Genomic DNA, 22,691 nt, shown 5'->3' with positions numbered 1-22,691 from the left:
CTCTGCCACATTATTAAATTCCCCGAAGCTTCCCTAGCTTTTCCATTTTATTTCCATCTGGATACTACTTGAGTGTCCTTCCTCTTCCTTTACAGATAAAAGAATCTTAAGATAGACATTCAGGGTTAGTAGAGTTGCTCTCCTCCTGTTAACCTATTAGAAATGGAACCCAACAATCCCGATTCTTTGGTAGGGTCCCAGAATACACTTGTTGGAGAAGAACCCAAGTCACAAAGATGCTTTCTTAGAGCCTCTCAAGGAATCCAGATCATCCTTTAGCCCTGATATTCAATCTGGAAAAAAAAGGGCCCCAGACCTTCACAATGTTATGGTCTTCATTGGAGCCCAGGAGTCAGGTCCATCTGAAAGAGCTTCTTCACTCAAGGAGATTATTGTCCCAAATGGTGTGGGCCGAGCCTAGCCACAGCCTATACCCCTCCGAAGGGACCCTTCCCCAGGACTCACATCTCCGTCATGGTCTCAGGCAGGTTGGCCGGGATAGCAGTGAGTCCTTTGCCACGGCAGTCCACAATCCCATTGCTGCAGGCACACATGGGTGGGCAGGAGCCTGAGGACAAGGTGCAGACAGGAGCCCGGGTAGCCTCCCCTGGACCTACAGAGGGCAGCAAAAACAGTGGCTAAGGGACAAAAGGTGCATGATCCTAGACGTAAGAGGTGCTGCACGTCCAGGGGCTGATTTGTTTGACTTACTATGAAAACATTTTTTCCCCTACAAAATACAGGATGAGAGGCCACAGGACTCCACAACAACGAATTGCTACTGATTTAGAATAAGTTAGCATTGCTGAGTTCAAATCTGGTCTCACATACTTCCTACCTCTAAATCCCTGGGCAAACCACTTATGATTTCTGTCTCAGTTTCCCCAATTGTAAGTGAGGATAATAGTACCTATTGCCCAGAGTTATAAGGATCAAATGGCATACTATTTATAAAAACAATTAACATGGTACTTGGCACATAGTAGGTACTTCATAAATATGTTTCCTTCCTTTCCATATTTGTTTTGAGATCCTCTTGAACCAACAGCAATGACTATGAATCGGGGGTGGTGGGAAGGGAGTGTGATATTAGTGGTGCAGAATTTGTATGTGTCTTAAGAAATTCTAAACTGAGTAGTACCAGATCTTGGAGTACCAGATCTCAAACTGTATCACAAAGCTGGAATCATCAAAGCAATCTGGTAATGGCTAAGAAATAGAGCAGTAGATTAATGGAGTAGATTAGCTATACAATGCATGGTAGTCAATGATCGTAGTTATATAATATTTGATAAACCCAAAGATCCAAGATTTTGGGACAAGAAATCACTATTTGACAGGTCAAGATGGGCTCAAGATTTAGACATTAAGGATGCTACCATTAGCAAATTAGAGAAGCATAGGATAGTCTATCTGTTCAATTTATGGATAGGGAAAGAATTTGTGACCAAACAAGAGATAGAAAGCATTCTAGGATGTAAAATGAGTAACTTTGATTGGTTTTTATTTGGTCAGTGATTAATGACCTGTGGCTGGGCAGATTTTGCTTTCTACAAAGTTAAGTTCATGGATCGATATGTAGCTGCTGGAAAAAGAGACATTAGTTCATTAGCCTATGTAGGTCTTTGAATTCTATCCAACAGGAGAAGAGCTGCTTTCAAGTTTGACTCAGAGCTGTGTATATATATCTACTATGACTAATTGAGATAACCACAGCTACCTAATCAAGAAGTCAAGGCAGATCTTCCAAAATCCTTTCCTTTGGAGAGCTATGATCATTTAAATCTGGACATACCCAGCTCCCACCAACAGAGCAACAGAGGAAAGATAGGATACTTATCAGCAAAACTTTTGTTTCCCTGTTGAATTAAAACTTTTGGTACAAATAGAATTTGTTACAAATATGGAAATCGATACAGTAATAGATATAGAAAGAGAACAGTGATACAGAGGTGTTTGTTACACAAATGGGACAAGAAGGAGAACAGATTGGGGGGAAAATAAACATGCTTCTTTTTCTCTGTATGTCCTGTCAGGAAGAATGGAGGAGTGGGGGAGAGTCATAAGAAGCAGGTGCTCCTCACCTGAGCAGCTAAACTCATTCTTCTGGACCTCAGCCACATTGAGGCTTCGAAGGGAGGCAGGTCCTGCACACTGTGTGAAGAGTCCAATGCTGGGACGTTGCCTCAGCCATTGAGACAGCCAGGCCAGGTGGCAATCACAGAAAAGGTGGTTGGAGTGCAAACGGCTAAAGGGAAAGGTGAAAAGTGGGAGGTTACAATCTGGATGAATCAATCCTACCTTTTCCCCCCAACATCCCCCTCCCCCAGGTCATCTGTCTAGACTAGATGACTTTTAAAGGTCCTTCCAGCCCTAAATCTCACATCTCCATGCCTCTTAGATAGAGTATCAGTAGAAGAGAAAATCTGCAGCCAAATATCACCTAAAAGGTCCTTTTAGTCCTAAATCTCAGATCTCCATGCCCCTTAGACAGAGTATCATTAGGAAAGAAAATCTGCAGTCAAACATCACCTAAAAGGTCCTTCCAGCCCTAAATCTCAGATCTCCATGCCTCTTAGACAGAGTAGCAGTAGAAGAGAAAATCTGCAGTCAAACATCACCTAAAAGGTCCTTCCAGCCCTAAATCTCAGATCTCCATGCCTCTTAGACAGAGTAGCAGTAGAAGAGAAAATCTGCAGCCAAATATCACCTAAAAGGTCCTTTTAGTCCTAAATCTCAGATCTCCATGCCTCTTAGACAGAGTAGCAGTAGAAGAGAAAATCTGCAGCCAAATATCACCTAAAAGGTCCTTTTAGTCCTAAATCTCAGATCTCCATGCCTCTTAGACAGAGTATCATTAGATGAGAAAATCTGCAGCCAAGTATCACCTAGCATATCTCAGAGGAAAAAGCAATCATAAGTTATTTTTAGATTAGCCATTGCTTAGGGTTACCTGCCCGCACCCTCAGTTTTACCAGTCATTCACTAAATTATACATACAGCCCCAAACAGTGCCAGATGATGAGAGTAAACTAAGAGACACGAGTAAGACCTAACAGCTCTGCCATCAAGAAGCTCTGACCAGCTTTTCTTCATATCTTACTCTTTATCAGATAGGTGAAACTTGACTATACTTCCACTGGTTGGTTACAATTAATTTATTTTGCACCCCAGGCATACTCACAAAGTGCGGAGCTTGGGCATGTGGTTGAAGCTGGAGACGGGAATGGTGGTGATGTTGTTGTTATTCAGTGTCCTATACACAGGGAAAGCAACATCTTAATTCAGCAGGTGGCAGATATGTGGTGCTGATATATGAGGACTAATCAGGATGTGATCCGGTAGGAATCTGGTCATCCACTCTGATGAATGTGTAAGCCTTAGTTCTTTAGCCATTCATTCATCTGACCGACCTACCAACATACCAAATGTTTGCTATACCTCGCTCAGCATTGTTTTAGGCTTTGTAAGGACTCAGGGTATAGACAAAACAACTTTGGACAGTGTCTCCTTCAAGGAGTAGTTCCTGTGACCTGTGTGAAAAGGCCAAAAGAGGCAGCTAGGTGGTACGCATTAGGTCTGAGGTCTAATTGTGACCAATTGTACTTGGGACTCTTCCTGCCTCGACCTGATGATACCTGACAGATCTTTCCTGAATCTTGGTTTAATTCCCTGGATACATGTCCTTACTTGCTTGGACTTACGGTGTGTATCTTACTTGATTTCCTTGGACCCAATTTCTTGCCAACCTGACCCATGATATTATCCTAATCCTTCCAGTATTTTCAGGATCTCTGGAACTCAATCTCTTCTTGACTGGATTATTTAATAATACTATCTGTCTAATTCTTCTTACCTAGCTAGACTCCTGGTCTTTGTCTCTCTTCTAGCTGTTCTCCCTGCCTTCAAAAGAAAACATGGTGAAAAGGCACAGAGCAGCAGAGGCAAGAACAGGAGGAAGAGATCATGGTGGATTGGAGGAGGCAGTGGGGTTTGAATAGGGGATAACTGGAGGGAAGGGAACAAACAGTAAGAGCAAAGGCACAGAATTAGCATGATGTAGGAATTCAGCAGAATAGAGAATTCCTACTGGGGAGCAGGGAAGAATTGTACAATGGATAGAGCAGCAGGTTTGGAGTCAGGAAGAACTGGCTTCAGATTCTTCCTCTGAACTAGCTGTGACCACAGGTAAATCCTTTAGCCTCTCTAGACCTGTTTCCTCATGTGTGAATGGTCAATAAATACTTATTAAGAGCATCACTGTATTAGTCTTGGGGACAGAAAAGTATAAGAGGTCCTTACCCTCAAGGAGTTCATAGTCTTAATGTGAGAAGACCAATACAAAAAACTAGAAGCTGAGAAGGGAATGGAAAGGTAGGATGAAGCCAAGGTGGAAAACAATCTGAGATAGTGTGAAATTCAGAGTTGATTTCATCTTGTAGAATGATGAGTTTTCCCCGTTTTATTTATTTTTATTTTTTAATTTCCCTATTGTTTTTTTGTAAGTAATCGAAAAATCGCATGCATTCATCTACATTCTGATTCCAATAGTTCTTTCACTAGAGGTGGATAGCAGAATGAGTTTCTGGAGATCTGGAAATCCAGGAGGTCCAGTGGGAAATCCAGTGGGAAATGATGAATTCCTTGGCTGCCATTCTTGAACAACGGGAGGTGCTCCCAGATGTCCACCCCCTGCTCTCTTCGACCAGAGGGAGAGAGGGATCCCAAGAGTAGAGATTGCTGAGAAGGTTTGAGTTTCAAAGTTGATTTTCATCTTTCAAAATAGTGAGTTTCTGGACATCATGAAATCCAAGAGGTCAACAGAGTAGGAAATGCTAAGACAAAATTCTCCGAGTGCCCTCCTCAAATGGTATTTGAAATAGTAAATTGGAAAGAAAGTCTCCAATGCCCATCTTCCATCCTCTCCAATAAGAAGGAGGGAGGAACTCCAGGGGCAGAAAGTACTGAGGTGTGGGTTTTGGAGTTGATTTTATCTTACAGAATGAAAAGTTTCTGGACATCATGAAATCCAAAAGAGCAAAAGAGTAGAAAATGATGACGTGAATCCATAAGTTTTCTCCTTAAATGGTAAAGGATTAGGGAAGAGACCTCCAATGTCCAACCTCCACCTTCTCCAATCAAAGGAAAGGAGTGCTCCCAGGGACAAGGATGCTGAAGAGAGAAGAGTTGATTTTATCTTGCAAATGATGAATTTCTGGAGATCATGAAATCCAGGAGATCACAGCAAGGCAATTAATGATGAGGTGAATTCCCTGGTTGCCTCCTCAAACAGAGGGTCTAGGAGGAACTTCCAGATGTAAAAATGGAGTATTGGCTAGACTCTCTGACACCCTTTCTGTCTCTAAATATATGAATTTAAGAAATAAGCCTGAGAAGATAAAAATGGACTAAGGAGAACAGGCGGCATTAGGGGGAAGTCTCTAGACATACAGGGTGGTTCCACCACATAGTTTAAGCTATTAAAGCTTAAGACAGTACTAGGATCTTTGAGAGCTTCTGTATAGGTCTATAAGAGTTTTCTCTCAGTCAGATACAGCACCTTGAAAGGATTCAAAGGAGATGAGAACCACGTGATTCAAAAAAATGACATCTGCATATGAAATTATAACTGAGATGGTCTGAAGAACAAGGTAAGAAATAGGGATCTGCTGATTCTATTTTTACAGAGGAATATTCCTCCCTATTGAGATTTCTTTTTGTTTTTATTTATTTGTTTGTTTATTTATTCATTCATTTTTAAGGCAAACAGGGCTTAGTGATTTGACCAGGGTCACTCAGCCAGTAAGTGGCTGAGGCTGGATCTGAACTCAGGTCTTCTTGACTCCAAACCCAATACTCTATCCACTATGCCACCTAGCTGTCCCCCACCAGGTAGACTTTTGAAGACTAGAACAACGGTTGATTTTAATTTGATTCAATTCAATAAATACATATTAAGCATCCACTATGTGTCAGGAACTCTATTAGGTGCATCAAAAGACAAAGAGCCACCAAGACTACTCAGGGTACACAAAACACAGAGATAAATAAATGCAAAAATGCAAATGATACAAAGAAAGTTTAGGAGGGGGAGAATGTGGACAACTGGGGACCTCAGGAGGAGCCTCTTGTAGAGTGGCACCCGAGCTGTGTCTTGAAGGAAGCTATTCTCTGAGCTAAAGGTGAGAAGGGAGAAGAGATAGACAAGGAGCTCTTCCAAAGGTAGGCTGCTTAAGTAACAGACATATTAAGTAACAGAGGAAAATGGAAAGTCATAAATATCAATGGAATCCTGGCTGTGTAATGTTGAGGAAGTCACTAAATAAATAATTTTGCTTCAATGAACAGCATATTTATTAGAAAAAGACTAGAAGGTAAGAATTCCTTCTCTGAAAGGCACAAGAGAATAGTGAAGTACTGCAGGACACTATCCTTTCCTTTCTTTACCAATTTTATTTAAAGTGGCAGAAAGTCAGTCTAGCCCAGCATCAACAGGCCAGGAAGCAGTCCAGAATTCATTGGAAATAAAGTCAATACTCCATTTCATCTCAGATGTTCGGTAAACTGACTAATCCCAAATGGGTTAAAAGAGTGGTCAAACTCTACAAACACAAAATGTTGAAAGGCTGAATATTAAGTCTAATTGACCAAAGGTGGGCAATAAATGAGGATAAAGTAAAGTCTCCCCTCTTCCCTTTATCCTTGCCAATGAGCCCTAACAATACTTACAGCACCTCTAGTCCCCGTAGAGCTCGGAAAGCCCCATCCTCAATGCAGCTTATCTGGTTCTTATCCAGCTGTCTGTAGAGCAAAGGAAGAAGTTGTTTTAGCCATAAGAACACAGAAAGGAGAGGGAGACTACATCAAAGAGTAGGATGGAACAGACAGAGCTGGAGAGGTAAGGTATCAGCATTGGACTTATGTAGAGGATTTTAGGGCAAGAGAAAGAACAAAAAGGCCAAGAGATAATTATCATTGACACCCCACCCTGCCATGGTTTTTGCTCAATGATGTTCAGTCACAGTCCCCAAAGCTCACTGGTCTTCATTAGTGTGCTGGGCTTCTTTTGGAAAAGAACATACTTTTTTTTGGCCATGGAGGTGCTATCACATGTGTATGCTTCTGTATAGGCACATTTTGACTCCAATTTACACTCATCAAGAATGACCCAGCAAGAGGGCAGCTAGGTGGCTCTGTGGATAGAACTGGGTTCAAATCTGGCCTTGGTCACTTCCTACTTGGGTGACCCTGGGCAAGTCACTTAACCCTGATTGCTTAGCATTTTCCCATTCTGTCTTATGGTTGTTACTAAGACAAAAAGTAAGGGTTCTTAAAAAAAGAACTGGGATCCCCAAAGACTTTGGAAAGAAACTTAGGAGGAGAAAACCAGACCTATCATTTCCCAGATCTTTAAAGAGAGCTAGGCTGCAACTCACAGGTTTTTTAGATCCGTGGCTCCACGAAATGCTTTCCTGGGGATGGCCTGAATGGAATTCTCACTCAGATCCCTGTGGAAATGAGAAAGACAGATGGAGAAAATGGTTAGAAGGGAGATTCTTCCACAGATTTCTCAACACAGTCAAATGAAAAGGAAGGAAAAAGGACAGAATTAGTGCTTCATGGCTGAATTTGAGAACTGAAAATCTAAGATTATCACATGCCCATTCTCTTGGGAAGAACCCCTTTCTCCACAAACCTGTCTCTGATTCCCACAGGGACACTGAGGCAGAAGGTCCCCAATTTCAAGCTGAAGATGCCTGGATCCATCTAATGCCTTTGAAGGAATTCTAGTTTGAGGGACACAACCCCAACCCACTCTCTTATTGCTGTAAATTTGGGTAAAATTTTTAACTTCAGTTCTACTGATACAAAATCAAACTTTCATTTTCTTTCTTGATGATTCAAATAGAGGATAAAGGGGAGGGTTATAAACTTACCAAGAGGTTAAGCTTCTTTTTCCTGCCCAAAATCATTCTGGGACATTGGCTTTGTAAGATCTTCTCTCTTCCCCCTTCCCCACCCTCTCACATTCTCTCAAACAATGTACACAACTCAGCCCCCCAAACAGAAAGGGTGGTACCCACACCAGCTGGTCTAGAATATCCTGTGCCTGGAGTGTTATTATCCATCCCTCCTGATTACTTAATAATTATACTTAGCTGCTGTAAAGTAATTCCCATGAAGCCTGCCCTGTGGTTTAGAGGGCATAAATAATCGGGGATTTAATTACTTTGCCATTAATTAATGCTACTCTAAAAACCCTAACAGGCCATTTGCACCAGAAGGAACCCAATGACTTCTGTGACAAAAGCCAGATTCCTGGATCTCTTCTCTAGAACTCACCTTTGATAGAATGACTATCACTCATGGAACCTTGTTATTTGCCTCTCCCTTCCTCACTCTATAACCTATTACATCCAAGTACTGAATTATGAAGTATTGTAGACCTCAGCATGATGAAACATCAAGGACATCAGCCAAAGGACTTCCCTCTATTTCTCCTTTTTCTTTTAATTCCATTTTCTTTTATTTTCAGTTCCAAATTGTTGCCCTCCCCCTCCTTCTCCTACATTCATTGAGAAGGCAAGAAAAACAAAGTCCATTAAAAAGGCATAGAGCCATGTAAAACAAATGCCCAAATTAACCATGTTCAAAAAAAGGAGGAGTGGGGAGGAGGATCTGTACTCTGAATCCTTTACTTCTCTATCTGGAGGTGGGGAGCAGTTTTCATCATGGAGTTTTATGGAACTGTAGTCGGTCCTTGTGTTATAAGAATTGATGAGTCTTTCAGAGTTGATTGTCCTTACTGCAGTGTTTTTTATTATATACATTGTTTTTCTGGTTCTGCTCACTTCACTCTGTATCAATTCATACATGCCTTCCTAAGCTTTCTTCTGCTACTAACACCTTCATCACTTTTCCAGCACACTAGTATTCCATCACCTTCATAGACCATCCTCCAGGCGTCTTAGACACAGACGCATAGACAAAGAGTTTCCAAAAAGGAAGGAGTCTAAGGGACATCCTACTCCAATCTGTACTTCCTCCTTGACCTAGTCAACAAGTACTCATTTGGAGGCCTCTAGTGTAGGGGAAGCCACTACTTTTCAAGGTTGTTCATTACATTTTAATACAGTTTTCATTGTTTGCTCTTTTATCCAGCCTAAATCTAATTTTCTACAGCTTCCATCATAGCTCTGAGGTCTGTCTTCCATAGCTATGCAGAACAAAACAAACTTCCAAATATCTCCTTCTACAAGTCTTTATTATTATTATTATTGTTAATCATAATAATATCTAGCATTTATATAATACATTTCTTTTGGCTAAACATCCCCAGTTCCTTTAATGGACCTTCATATAACATTTAACATTTTTCTTTTTTTTTAATCTTTTGCTGTTACATTGCCTTCATTTCCCAATATATTCCTCTCCCTCACAGACCTTATAACACACAAAAAAGGAAGAGGAAGAAAAACACAGTTAAACATATCATTGAGTCTATCAGTATATTCAAGTTTCTATATATCATGATACTGAAGCCATTCACCATTCTGGTTGTCCTACCCTGGATGCTCCCCAATTTACTAATGTTCTCCCTAACAAGAAATTAATAGAATTTCATAGCATTTCAGGTATGGCCAGTCCAGGGTAAATCTAATGGGCCTGTAGTAGAGTGAAGGAATTGAGCTTTTAAGCTAAGGTGATAAGAAATGGGATGGTCAGATGGAAAAAGATTAGGGGAGATGGGATGGAGGGAAGGAAAGGGAAGGGAAGGGAAGGGAAGGGAAGGGAAGGGAAGGGAAGGGAAGGGAAGGGAAGGGAAGGGAAGGGAAGGGAAGGGAAGGGAAGGGAAGGGAAGGGAAGGGAAGGGAAGGGAAGGGAAGGGAAGGGAAGGGAAAAGGGAAAGGGAAAGGGAAAGGGAAAAGGAAAGGGAAAAGGATAGGAAAGGAAAGGAAAAGAAAGATGTACTCTGGGCTAATCCTTGCTGATCTGACTAAGTACCATGAAGATCAAAGAGAATATAGGTCCAATATGAGAAATGCCCTGAAAGTAGTTGTATGATCTGAGGGCAAAGGAGAATGGAGGAAGAAGGCAAGTTGAAGTCTAAGCAGTATCAGGAAATAATGGATGGGGCATGCAATGAAGGAAAAAAGGAAAACATGATAGTATTTTTGCCACTGACCTCCATTTTTACATAAAAGGGGAGTGGAGAATCAAAACAATAGATTGTGAGAAAAGAACAAATTTTTGATTTCCCTCAAGTAAAATGTGACATTGTAAACTGGATTTATGGTACATTATGAAATGTGGTATCTGTGTGTAAATGTGTCTGCTATTTAATAGTGTGTTCATTGGAGTTTCAAGAGTGAATCTAGAGGGGCAGATGGGTGGCTCAGTGGACTGAGAGCTAGGCCCAGAGATGGGAGATTCTAGGTTCAAATCTGGCCTCAGGCACTTCTAGCTTTGTGACCCTGAGCAAGTCACTTAACCCCCATTGCCTAACCCTTTCCACTCTAATGCCTTGGAACCAATACACAGTAATGCTTCTAGGATGGAAGATATGGCTTGTTTAATTTTTTTTTTAAGGTTAATCTGGCTCAAATCTACCACTCCTTTCTTTAACCAGTTGCAAATTATAAAGTACCATTGGGAGAGGGGTGGGATTTATGGACAGAATGATCAGGATTCTGGTTCTAAGTAAGTGGAAGCAGAGTGGGAGAAGGTAGTGGATTTGGGACAAATAAAAATGAGAGGGAAATTACATAGTTTTTCTGGGCCTCATTTCTCTTAATTCTGTTTTGAACCTGGGCAAAATTTGGTTCCCAAGTTGTTAAATAATATAGTATGACTTCAAATTATCCAAAGTGTGTAACAGTCAGGTTTATGGTTGATCAGGTTTATGGTTGATCAGCTTGAGAGCTCTAGGAAAGAAACAGTAGAGGCTGCTGAAAAATGCAACCACCACCTTCATGGAGAAGACTTCTCCAATCTTCCCTACTGTTTCCCCATACCCTCCTGGGATATATTCAATATTTGGACATGCTTCTCAGAACCATTATTATGGCTATGGTTCATCTCATAAGAGGATTCCAGCAATCAAGCCTGTGATATATTCCCTTTGTTGTACGGTTACTGATCCATCAAATCAACAATAATAGAAGAACCATTTATAAAGTATCTAATTGAACATGTAATCCCAAGATCAAAAGAAGCCCAAGAGTCCTGCTCTGAGGAGTTTTAATAATAACTCACACAGATATAGTACTATTTATAAAGTACTTTATGTATTTTATGTCATCTGAGTTTCCTGATAACCCTGTGAGTTGGGTTGTCTTATCCTCCATTGATAGATGAGGAAGTTAAGCCACAGAGAGAGGAAGTGACCACAGGTGCCCATGACCACAGAGCTAGAAAGTTCACAGGATCATAGATCTAAGGCTCAGGTTGCCATTCTAACTCTTTATTTTTTTGCTTTTGACAATGGCAGTGATAGCGCCATCAGCAGTAGGTACAAGGCTACCTCACAATGGACTATTATATCCTTAAGAAATGGATTTTTTAAAAAAAGAAATGAGTACATTTCCAAAGGGTGAGCTGTTGACAGTAGTTGAATTATTGAAAGACCTGATCCTGTACTGACTCCATTAATTTTCCATGTGAAAGACACCTACTACATGTCTTGAGTTATGTTTTTCTGTTTAAGTTTCTATTTTCCAGAAATCGACCAATTAGTTACTGGCTTTCCTACAGAGGAAAATATTTCTGGCAACAGGAAAGATAAGTAGCACCTCCCCTGAGCTCACACCTTTGACCTTTTCAAAAATGCCTTGTGCTAATTACTTCACTTTTTGTTTTTGTTTTTAATAATTTATTATTTGTTTATTTTTAACATTCTTTTAAAAATTTGAGTTCCAAATTCCCTCCCTACCATGCCTTGTCCCACTCACTGAGAAGGCAAGCAATATGATATCTAGTCTACATGTGAAATCACACATTAGCCATATTGCAAAAAAAAAGAAGCAAGAAAAATAAAGTAAGAAAATTATATTTCCATTTGCACTCAGAATTCATCAGTTCTCTCTCTGGAGGGGATAGCATTTTTTCATCATTAGTCCTTTGGAATAATCTTGTAAAATAGCCAAGTCTTTCACAGTCCATCATCATTCCAACACAGTCATTACTGTGCATCATGCTGTCCTGGTTCTTCTCACTTCACTTTGCATCAGTTCATATAGGTCTTGCTATTGTTTTTGTCTGAAAGCACTCTCTCATCATTTCTTACACAATGGTACTCCAGCACAACTATATGCCACAACTTGGCCAGCCATTTGCAATTGATGAGTAGCTTTCGATTTCTAATTCTTTTCCATCCCAAAAGGAGCTGCTATAAATATTTTTGTACATAGAGGTCCTTTTCCATATTCTTTGAACTCTTTGGGATACAGACATAGTAGTGGTAGTGCTAGGTCAAAGGGGATGTCCAGTTTTATAGCTTTTTTGGGAATAGTTCCAAATTGTTCTCCCAAATGGTTGGATCAGTTTACTAAGCCACCAGCATTGCTGATTTTATCTTGAAACAGTGATAAAGTCTCAAATCCAAGGTTAGAGTTTTGAATTAGTTCCTCAACTCATGGAAATTAGTCTGAAAATGGGCAAAACCAAGAAAAATGACCACATCTTCTTTTCCATCTAGCCCCACGGGGGTATAAACACCTCGTTCCTGAGGGTTAAACATTTGAATTACCAGGGCTTGACAGTGGTCCAAACTCTTATGCAACAGAGGTAGGATGGCCCAGGTAGGAGAAGGAGAATGAGAGGTGAAGAGAGAACAACGGAAACTAATATAGTCCCAGGGAGGAACAGACAGAACATATGGAGCAAAGAAGAGAAAGGAGGTAAGATTTCTCCTACTGAACTATACTCCTAAAGAGAAGAGAAACAAGAAAGCATGGAATAAGCACAATTAACAATCACAATAAAAAATTTTTCTGAAAGATCAGGCAACTAGAAATGGAGACTCAGATATAGACTCTGGTGCCAAAAAAAGTGATTACAAAACTCTAAGTTATTTGGTGATTGTTGGTTTATCTCCTTGGGTCTGGCTGACAGAGCAATTTTAGCATCAGATTACATGTTGTGTAGATTTTTATAAATTTAGGCATTCTTACATCACAAGTCTATGAAAAGATGCTGAATCTGAAGAGCTTGGTAAAAGTCAACACAATAAAACTTTTCTTAACTGTGGGTTGAGTGTAAATTAAAATGAGAAGGAAACTGGGTTTTTAAATGATTCTTATTGGACCTATCTCATCCTAATTGGGAAGTTAAATGTATATCACTGGCTTATTACATGGACGCTGCCTTTCAGATTTTTATATGTGGGGCTATCCACCATGGACTATTAAATTGGGGACCAGATATTTAATAATTTGGACACTCACATCCAGAATTCTTTCCTAACCTACTACCCCTTCTCTACTCACTTTTTCTCCTCACAGAAGTAGGAAAGCAGAAGGGCAATGGGTATAAGAGTTTTTGCCACATTTTCTCCTTGAAGCTTAATAACTTTTCATAGATCTTATGTTTTGTTAATGTGACTGAACTGTTCTCTCTTTTTGACTTGAAGAATTCTAATCGTTCTACTTACATTTCTATTTCTCCTTCTCTCTTTTTATTAGTCTTCTCCCTCTAAGGGATTCGATTCTTCTGCTTTTCCAAGAGCTCCCACACACCTCTGTAAATGGGTCAATAGCGCCCTGGAAACGTTATCTGAATTGCTCTGTCCAACATTCCTACAAATTGCAGTCTCAGCTTCTCTCTCCAATCTCCTATGTGCTTATACATATTTCTTCTCCTTCCCATAACTCTAGCCCTATGGATTAACTTTCTGTATATTTAATTCTGTATTTCTGCGTCAGTGTTCTGAGGGTTTTCACTTTAGAAACACAATGAAGCCCTTTCTGATTGAGCTCATTCTCATTTTGATAAACCCAGATTCTTGTGCTTGTCTTTGAGCTGATTCTCCAAAGGAATATTTTAACTCAGTAAGTTTATAGCCTTATTTTCAAAGATAGATCTATGAAAAATGTTGGCAATTGGGTGCAATTTGCTGAGCTCCGCTATTGCCAAAGTCAAAAGCTTCCAAGTTCATGAGACTCTTTTAATATATGTAAAATGAGTATGTGCCCACATATGCCAATGTGTAGGCAATGCCTCAGCTAGGTTTACCCCTGATTGCTCTTTCTGTGGGTGCACTAATGATGCATCTGCTTCTATAAATTGCAAAAATAAAGTTGAATGCTAAATTATAAGATTGAAGCTGGAGAGCAAGCAAGCAAGCAAGGCTGGAAATGTATAGTTCTGCTCAGTATGCTTCCCCATAGAAATGTCAGCCCCAATATATTGTCTGAGGGGAAGCAGAAAGCCATTAAGTACCTACTGTGTGCCAGGCACTGTGCGAAGCGCTTTACATCTATTATCTCATTTGATTAGCATTTCAGTTCCTTTAAAAGGTGGCAGAAAGTGCTCTGCAATCATCTTCTGTCCTGCTATTTAACCTGTTCATGACGTAAAATGAAGCAAATATTTACAAGGCCAGACTGATGCTAGGGGAGATTTGTAGGAACCAAAGGCTATATTTGTGGTAACCTTCTTCTGAGCATAAGCATTGGAGGATAAAAGGTGCAAATCTTTGCAAATAACTCTGAAATCCTTAGAAAAGGTAGGATTCCACAGATTTTCTTTTTCTTCTCACCCTGGTGTCTTCATTGCTTATTTGGATTTTTTCATAGTCTCTCCTATGTGTAGCTTCTCTCCTAGAGATCATCACACTGAATTACCCTCAAACCAGGAAGCCCAATTTCTTAACATCTGGATTGGTCCCCCAAAAGGGGGCATAATTATGATTAGAGGGGACGTTGGCCCAGATAAACTGGACTGTAAGGAGCCAAATAAAGGTCAGAGCCTGGGTTCAGGGCTTCTGCTACCCTGATTTATTTTCCCACCCAGCCCTTGAAGGTTGCCATTTTCCCTCCAAACCTTACTTGGATAACTAAACCTAAAATTTACTTGGATTTCTAAATCCTAAACTCCAAAAGACTTGGATTCCTCAAGTACATTCTGAGTAGACTTTATCCAAGGGGTTCACCAGTGACATCCATCATCAGGAGTTTCAGTTCAGAGAGACAAGCAACTGTTTGAGGTGCAAGTCCAAGGCCCACAGTAATACATAGTCAATGCTGATGGCACTAATAGTTGACACCTATATCTGTTAATGAGGTTAATAAAATTTGTTGCATTCCATGACTACAATAGGGCCCTATATCCTCAGGGGATACATTCCAGAACCACTGAGGGATTCCTCAAACCTAGGATAATTGAACTTTTCCCTTTACTTATTTATTTATTTATTTATTCATTCATTCATTTATTTATTCATTCATTCATTTTTAAACTCTCTTTTATGCTTTAACTCTTTTTTTTGGGAAAATTTTATTTAATTAATTCATGCTTTAACTTTTAAAGTTACCTTTACTGTATAGTACTGTACTCTCTTTCCCTAATCCTGCCTCTCAACTCTGTATTCTGTGCCCCACATTCCCTTAGCCCCCTCAAAAAAAGCCCTTAAAAAACTCTCCAAGAAAAAGCAGAATATCTGTCAGATACTCTCCACCACTGCAAGCAGATCACTACTCTGCCCACCCAGACTATGGGTAATTGAAACCAGAAAGTGAAACTGAAATCAAGAATAAGAAAGGGGGCTAGTACTGAATAAGCCTGCTATGTTGTCATTTCCTACATCTCTTCATTCAAACCCAAGTTCTGTTAGGCTCATCCAACAGGCTGACATGCATATTCTTTTGATGATTTTTTCAATGGCATCTTCATTTTATTTTATTTTATTTTATTTTATTTTCAGTTGAAGGAACCAGGGTTGTTTATTTTTATTTTAAATTTTTTGGAAATTTGTATTTAATTAATTAATTTAGAATATTTTTCTATGTTTAAATGATTCATGTTCTTTTCCTCCCCTTCTCCCCAGAGCCAATGAGCAATTCCACTGGGCTTTACATGTGCCATTGATCAAGACCTAGTGATGGTTTAGAGTCTACATCCCCAATCCTATCCCCATCGACGCATGTGATCAAGCAGTTGTTTTTCTTCTGGGTTTTCTATTTCTTGGGGTGATTTTATCAGTACCCATGGGTTCAAAGATCCACTTTATACAGATAAATTCCTAATCTCTTCTCCTCTTTCCTGTGCTCTAGGCCCACATCACCCACTAACTTCCCAATGGATATCTTCCCCTGGACATCCGATGGAGATTTCAAACTCAACATTTCCAAAATTCCAAAATTTCCAAAATTAAAACTCATTATCTTCCTCAATAAAGTTTCCCTCCTCCTAAACTTTCCTATTTCTATTGAACAAAAATAGAGCAACTGATGATAAGGCAAGGACCGTTTTCTTTTGGGAGATAGCTCTTTGTCCATCACTTGGCACAGAACTTGGCAAACATATGCTCTTCATCAACACTTTTTTGTTGGATGAATTGTTGGTTGGTTATTTGAGAGCACCACCATTCCTCAAGAATTATCCTGCATCTAAATCAGGTTCTAAGTCTTGTCGGTTCTACTTTTCAACACATCTTCCATTTGTCCCCTTCTCACCTTGCACCCACACAACTGCCACCCCAGGACAGACCCTCTTTGCCTCTTGTTTAAACTGGTAGAGAAGTCTCCTAATTGGCCTTCCTGCTTCTGTTCTTTCCCTTCTTTTAAAGCCATCCTCCGAACAGCTGCCAAAAGAATCTTCTAAAGCACAAGTCTGACTATGCTGAAGAATATCTAGTGACTTCCATCTCAGCTTGGCAGTTAAAATGCTTTACCGTCTGGCTCCGATCTATCTTTCGTGACTCACTACACATTACTCCGCATCACATCCCTGACGTTTCAGCCAAGTAGACCCTAGATCAGTGTTCTATTTGCCATTCCTCACATCCAGCATTCTGGTTCTTACCACTATTCTGGCACACTTAAAATACTTCACCTTTTCCTCTTTGAATTCTTGGCCTTCTTTGAAATTCATGTTATATGTCACTTCCAACAGAAAACCTTTCCTTATTTCTTTTTTTTTCTTGGTTATTTTTTCTCTCTTATAAATAAATTATATTGACTTATCCATGTAAGCACTATATCCCCCCTGCAATAGGATATAAATTCTTTTAGAGAGTTTTCCCATTTTTCTATCTCCAGTGTATAAACAGCACATTGAACATAGTAGACTCTTTGTTTTTAAACCTTTACCTTCCATTTTAGAATCAATACTGCATATTCCTTCCTAGGCAGAAGAGTGGTAAGGACTAAGCAACAGGGATCAAATGACTTGCCCAGGGTCACACAGCTGGGAAGTGTCTGAGCCCAATTTGAACCCAGTATCTCCCATCTCTAGGCCTGGCTTTCAATCCACTGAGCCACCCAGCTGCCTCCAACAACCACATATTTGATAAGCACCTTATTTGTGCTTTCATCCAAGTCACTGGAAAACAGATTAGTGAGCAGAGGACCAAGGACAGATCCCTAGAGCAATCCAATAAAACTTGCCTCCATATGGACATTGAAACATTAATGAGTACTCTTTTCAAATGCCTCCAAAGGGCTGCAGAGGTTATTTGCCCAAAGTTGCTGAGCTCAGAAGTGTCAGAGGCAAAATTCAAACCCAGGTCTTCCTGAGCCCACATCTAATCACCCATCCAGTCTGCATCAATCTGCCTTCCCAAACCCACATTTTTCTGACTCCTTATCTAGGACTCTTTCCACTACACTACACTGCTTATACAATACTCTAAAATTTTAAGCATCTGTGATGTGGTCAGTATTAACCCTGCCTTCCCCACCATGGACCCCAAATCCCTCTACATCTCAGAAAAAACTGCATTTGAGAGCTGATTTGGCTGAAAAGTTCTTCAGCCTGCCACCATCAATCTCGTGAGGAACCTCTTTGAATTTACCTAGAGTTTGTGCTTTGGAAACAGACATACATTCCCTCTCCAGGTCCTACTTAAAGTCTTTCCAACACCGATAGTCAATAAACATGCTTTAAGTATCTATCATATGCCAGGCACTATTCTAAGTGCTAGCTATACAAAATGAGGCAAGAGCTCCCCTCCAAGAGCTTCCAGTCTATAACAATCAGACCTGGGGAAACTTCAGCTCCACTGGCAGGATCTTCAAGAGCATCAGAGCAAGACTTCAGTGGAGGGAACATTTTAATATGGCACAAATACAAGGTGAAGCCACAAAGTGGCTATTGCATATGGCAAGAAGCTTGGTATAACGTGTAAAACCCAGTGGAACTGCTAAGGAGGGTGGGAGAAGGGGAGGGAAAGAATGTGAATCATGTAACCATGGAAAAATATTCTAAATCAATTAATTAAATAAAAAATTTCAAATTAATAAAAGAAAAGTTTATATGCTGGAAAGAACACTGGTCTTGGACTCAGAAAAGCTGGATACAAGTTCTATCTCTTCCTCTAATAGACTATGAAATATGAGAGAATTGGACTAGATGATCTTTGAAGTATATTCTGATACAAAAAGAGCTCACACCTCTTACTTTCTGGTTACAAATACAGGGGAGGTAGGTTTCGTTTATTGTATTTCTACCCCCCTAGATCAGTCAATTGAATGAGTGTTTATTTCCCATTTTACATAGGTAGAAACCAAAGAAATCAGATGGCTTAGACAAGGTCATATAGTGGAAAAGTGGCAAAGCCAGGACTGAAATCTGGGTCTCAACCTTCCTAATTCAGAGATCTTTCTGCAATACACTGTTCCTATCAGTCTTATTTTCTCAGGCATTAGCTTTATTATATCATCACATAAAAGATTTAAATCAGCACAAATTAATAATGAGCATTTATATGTCACAATATATAGGTATTATTTCCCTCCTTTACAGCTAGGGGAATTGAGTTTTAAAGAGGTTAAGTCATTTATTCAAGGTCACAAGCCAGTATCGGAGGTGGGATTTGAAACCAAGGTCTCTCCTGCTTGCTTTCCATTGCAGCACATACACATGCACACCCTATCATCTCCTTATTTATTTTATCTGTGCCCCAGCTTTCTTTCTCCTTTCCCAAGGGGAATACTTTCTGTTCTTTCCTCAATCACCTTGATGTCGGGATTTTTCTTCTCAGACTATTCCTCTATTGTTTCTTCCTCACTGTTGACCTAGGCATACCTGTGATGGCACTTATTGATTAAATATTCAAAACATGGATCATTGCTAACCCCTTTATCCCTCTCAAATGAGATAATATTTGTAAAGCATTTGGATACACAGTAGCCTCTTAATAAATGCTTGTTCCCTTCCCTTCCCTTTTGCCACTTTTTCTATGAGAATTTTTCCATCTCTGTAAGCCACCCTGACCTCCCATCTCTGCACTCCACCATCTCTTTGCAATTTCATTATCACAATCCATTGCATAAGCATATCAGCAATGTTAATAGCCCACTTATGGATAATCAGCAAGGGCTGCTTTAATTTTAGATCCCAACACTTCTTTTGATGTACCACCAGCCTTTTTAAAATCTAGATCCATCAGGACAGCAGCCATTTCTCTCCTTTTGTCAATTCATTTCAGCGGCAATAAACTGAAATTCTAGATTCTGTTCTTTACCCTCTGGGGACTACTTGAGTGGTAGTTTTTGAGCAGGTTATATATATGACTAATCAATCAAAAAGTATTTATTAAGAGGCTACTCTATGCCAGACAGTATACCCAACAATGGAAAAAGACAAAAATAAAATTCTCCACCTTCAAGGAACTATATTCTATTGGAGAGACAATGTAAAGTTATATAAATATGTACAAAAGGAAATGAAGGTAATTGAGGGCATTGGTGGGGGCATTGGGAAAGGCATTGTGTGGAAGGTAGCATTTGAGAATGAAGAATTAGGGGAAAGACTAAGGTTGTGAACATTTGTGATTGGAAAGAAGATAGCACCCTCAACACTAAAAAGAAGTCAGGATAAGGTTTCTGTTCAGAGAAAAAGATAACAAGCTCCATTATATACATGTTGTCTTTGACATGATGGAAAGACACCTAGTTTGAAATATTCACTAGACAGTTGGAGATGTGTGATTGGAGGTCAGGAGACTAGGGCCACATCTATAAATCTGAGACTCATCTGCAGATGACAATGAAACTCAAGGGAATTGAAGAGATTGCTTAGAGAATAAAAAGAGTATGATAAAATATCTTGGAATACACTCATGGTAAGGAGGTATGAGATGGATGATGAACCAGCAAAAGAGAAAGAAAAAAAGTGGTTAGACAGGTAGGAGGAAAATCAAAAGAGAGCTATGTCACACACACACACACACACACACACACACACACACACACACACACACACACACACCAGAAAGGAGAGAGAATCCAAGAGAAGAGAATGGTTCACATTATTAAATGCTTCCAAGAAGCCAAGGAGGAGGAGGATGGAGAAAAGATCATCAGACCTGGCAATTAGGAAAGCAAAAATAACTTTAGAGAAGCCAGTTACAGTTGAGTGATAGGTCAAGTTAGATTGCAAAGGGTGAAAAGATGGGCTCTAAAGGAAAGGAAATGTAGATATATTCATCTAGGAGTATAGTTGAGAAAAGGAAGAAAGAGAGGAGATGATAACTTTGGGTGTTAGTGAGGATTTATTAAGGATCACAGAGGTTTGTGTGTGTTTGAGGCATCAAAGAAGGAGATTGTAGACAGGGAAAGATTGAAGATTGGAGAAGGGGGATGATTAGAAGAACAATCTGCCATCAGCATCCTTCAATCTTTACACAAAATCATAGAAGCTTAAAGTTATGAAAGACTCCAGAAATCATCCTGTTCAGCCCTACTAACGTATGAATTCTTTGTACAATATCTCTAACAAAAAAAGCCCTCCAGCTTCTGCTTAAGGAAACAAAGAACTCACTACTTCCCATTATTGAATAACTTGAACTATTAGCTACTGTTTGCTTAGAATCATGGGATTATAGGTGTTCAGCTAGAAGAGAACTTAGAGATCTTCTAGTCCAGTTTAAGTAACTTGCTTAAAGTCACAGATAGTAAGCGTCAGAGACAGGATTTAAGTCCACATCCCCCGATTTAAAAACGTAGCATTGGCTTCCCATTACTTATACTCACGGTTCTTAGGTCTGGAGGGCAAGTAGAACTTCACTATTTGAAAACAACCATCTTGTGCCTCTGACTCTCTCTCTCTCTTTCTCTCTCTCTCTCTCTCTCTCTCATTTAGACTTCAATTTCTCAGTAGAACTGTCAAAGTCTCAGATATCATTTTATCAAATTTGTTCACCAGATGATACAATAAAATATCCTCAAAATAACAGGGTTAGAATTTTTGTATAACCATACTAAGGGCCTCCAAATCTTTTCCCCACTCTCTGCTTAAATCAAAGGATCAACAGACGTTGCCATTTCCCCATTCACGAAAATTAAACTGAAAACATCTGCTAAAGGCTTACACTTAAACAGCAAACTCTTGATAAATTCAGCGAGGAGCCCATCTGTTCTAGACACACTCTCATTTCTCACCAGTCTTTTGTGCTTTCTATCTCCTGGGCAGTTATTTTGGCTTCCAAATTCTTAATTTATCCGTCTGTCGATGATTTCCTAAATGCTGCTCCTAAGTTTTTACTCTTCTGGTATTCATCACTCTTCTCTAAACAAATCTAAGAAAACAATCTTTCATCTCTTAACTTTCCTTTTGTTTTCATCTTAATTGATCTGTCCTTATTCTTTAATGCCATCTTTTCCCCTTCCATCTTGCTGGTAAGCACTTAGAGGCAATATAGGCAAAGCACATGACCGAGCCTTTCTTCATCCAAATTTTCTTCATTTGTGCTTTGATCTCTGTTATTTCTACAATTCCTCTCCTCCCCTCCTTGTTTATTCTGTCAGTATTATCATATAGACATCATCTACATTCCATGTGCTTATTTCCTTCCTTAAATTACCTCACATTGTACCTAGTCCTACTACCTTCTTGGAGGCTATTTCCAGGAATCCTCACTGATCTCCTACATCTTGAAGGAATCAGTGGCTGCTCATCCTTTATCTGGGTCTCTTCCTGATCTAAAAAGCCTTCATCCATCACCACATCCCCTTCCCACGCTGACCAACTCCGCCAGATTAACTGCTTGTCTTATTGTATCCTTTATTTTATGAGGAGACAAAGGGATACCTTTTATTTAAAGAATATATGATGTTGTCATTATGGGGAACTCTTTCAGTATAAACTCCCTTCACCCATGCAGATAGCAATCCATATATTATAGTAGATAAACCTTAAGGAGTTTTCTAAGGCTCATAGAGGTTAAGTGACTTGCCAGAAATCACACAGCTAGTAAGTGTTCAAGGGAAGATCTGAACGTGGGTCTACCTGACTCTGTCCAGCATTCTTCTTTAATGCCTTTAAAATAGCAGCCTTCCTCCTCAGCCCCTTCACTCTCTCCTCTCCATCAGTATTGGTATTTTCTCCTTTTCAATTGGCTTGTCTTGTTTGGTTGCCCTCTCTTCCCTTTTCCAAAGGAAAGCATCCAGCCCTGAGCCATGTGAGCAGGGCTCCCTTCTGTGTGTCTAGCCCTGGATGACCTTAAATAAATCAGCACAGCTTCTATTTAT

The 22,691-nt window shown here is 39.8% G+C and overlaps 1 protein-coding gene across 1 annotated transcript in view; it reads right to left on the bottom strand.

The window, feature by feature from the left end:
- Nucleotides 1–22,691, bottom strand: part of SLIT1 (slit guidance ligand 1) — a 193,447-nt gene that overhangs the window by 11,937 nt on the left and 158,819 nt on the right. Inside the window, exons 5-9 of the mRNA XM_056801672.1 lie at nt 7,437–7,508; nt 6,730–6,801; nt 3,185–3,256; nt 2,085–2,248; nt 466–613 (exon numbers count right to left, since the gene is read on the bottom strand). Of these exons, the coding sequence (XP_056657650.1) occupies nt 466–613; nt 2,085–2,248; nt 3,185–3,256; nt 6,730–6,801; nt 7,437–7,508 (528 nt within the window). The remainder of the gene's footprint in view (nt 1–465; nt 614–2,084; nt 2,249–3,184; nt 3,257–6,729; nt 6,802–7,436; nt 7,509–22,691) is intronic.

The sequence above is a fragment of the Monodelphis domestica genome, chromosome 1 (assembly GCF_027887165.1).
Source record: "Monodelphis domestica isolate mMonDom1 chromosome 1, mMonDom1.pri, whole genome shotgun sequence".
In the NCBI taxonomy this organism is placed as follows: Eukaryota; Metazoa; Chordata; class Mammalia; order Didelphimorphia; family Didelphidae; genus Monodelphis; species Monodelphis domestica.
This window is presented reverse-complemented; position numbering and strand designations above follow the sequence as displayed.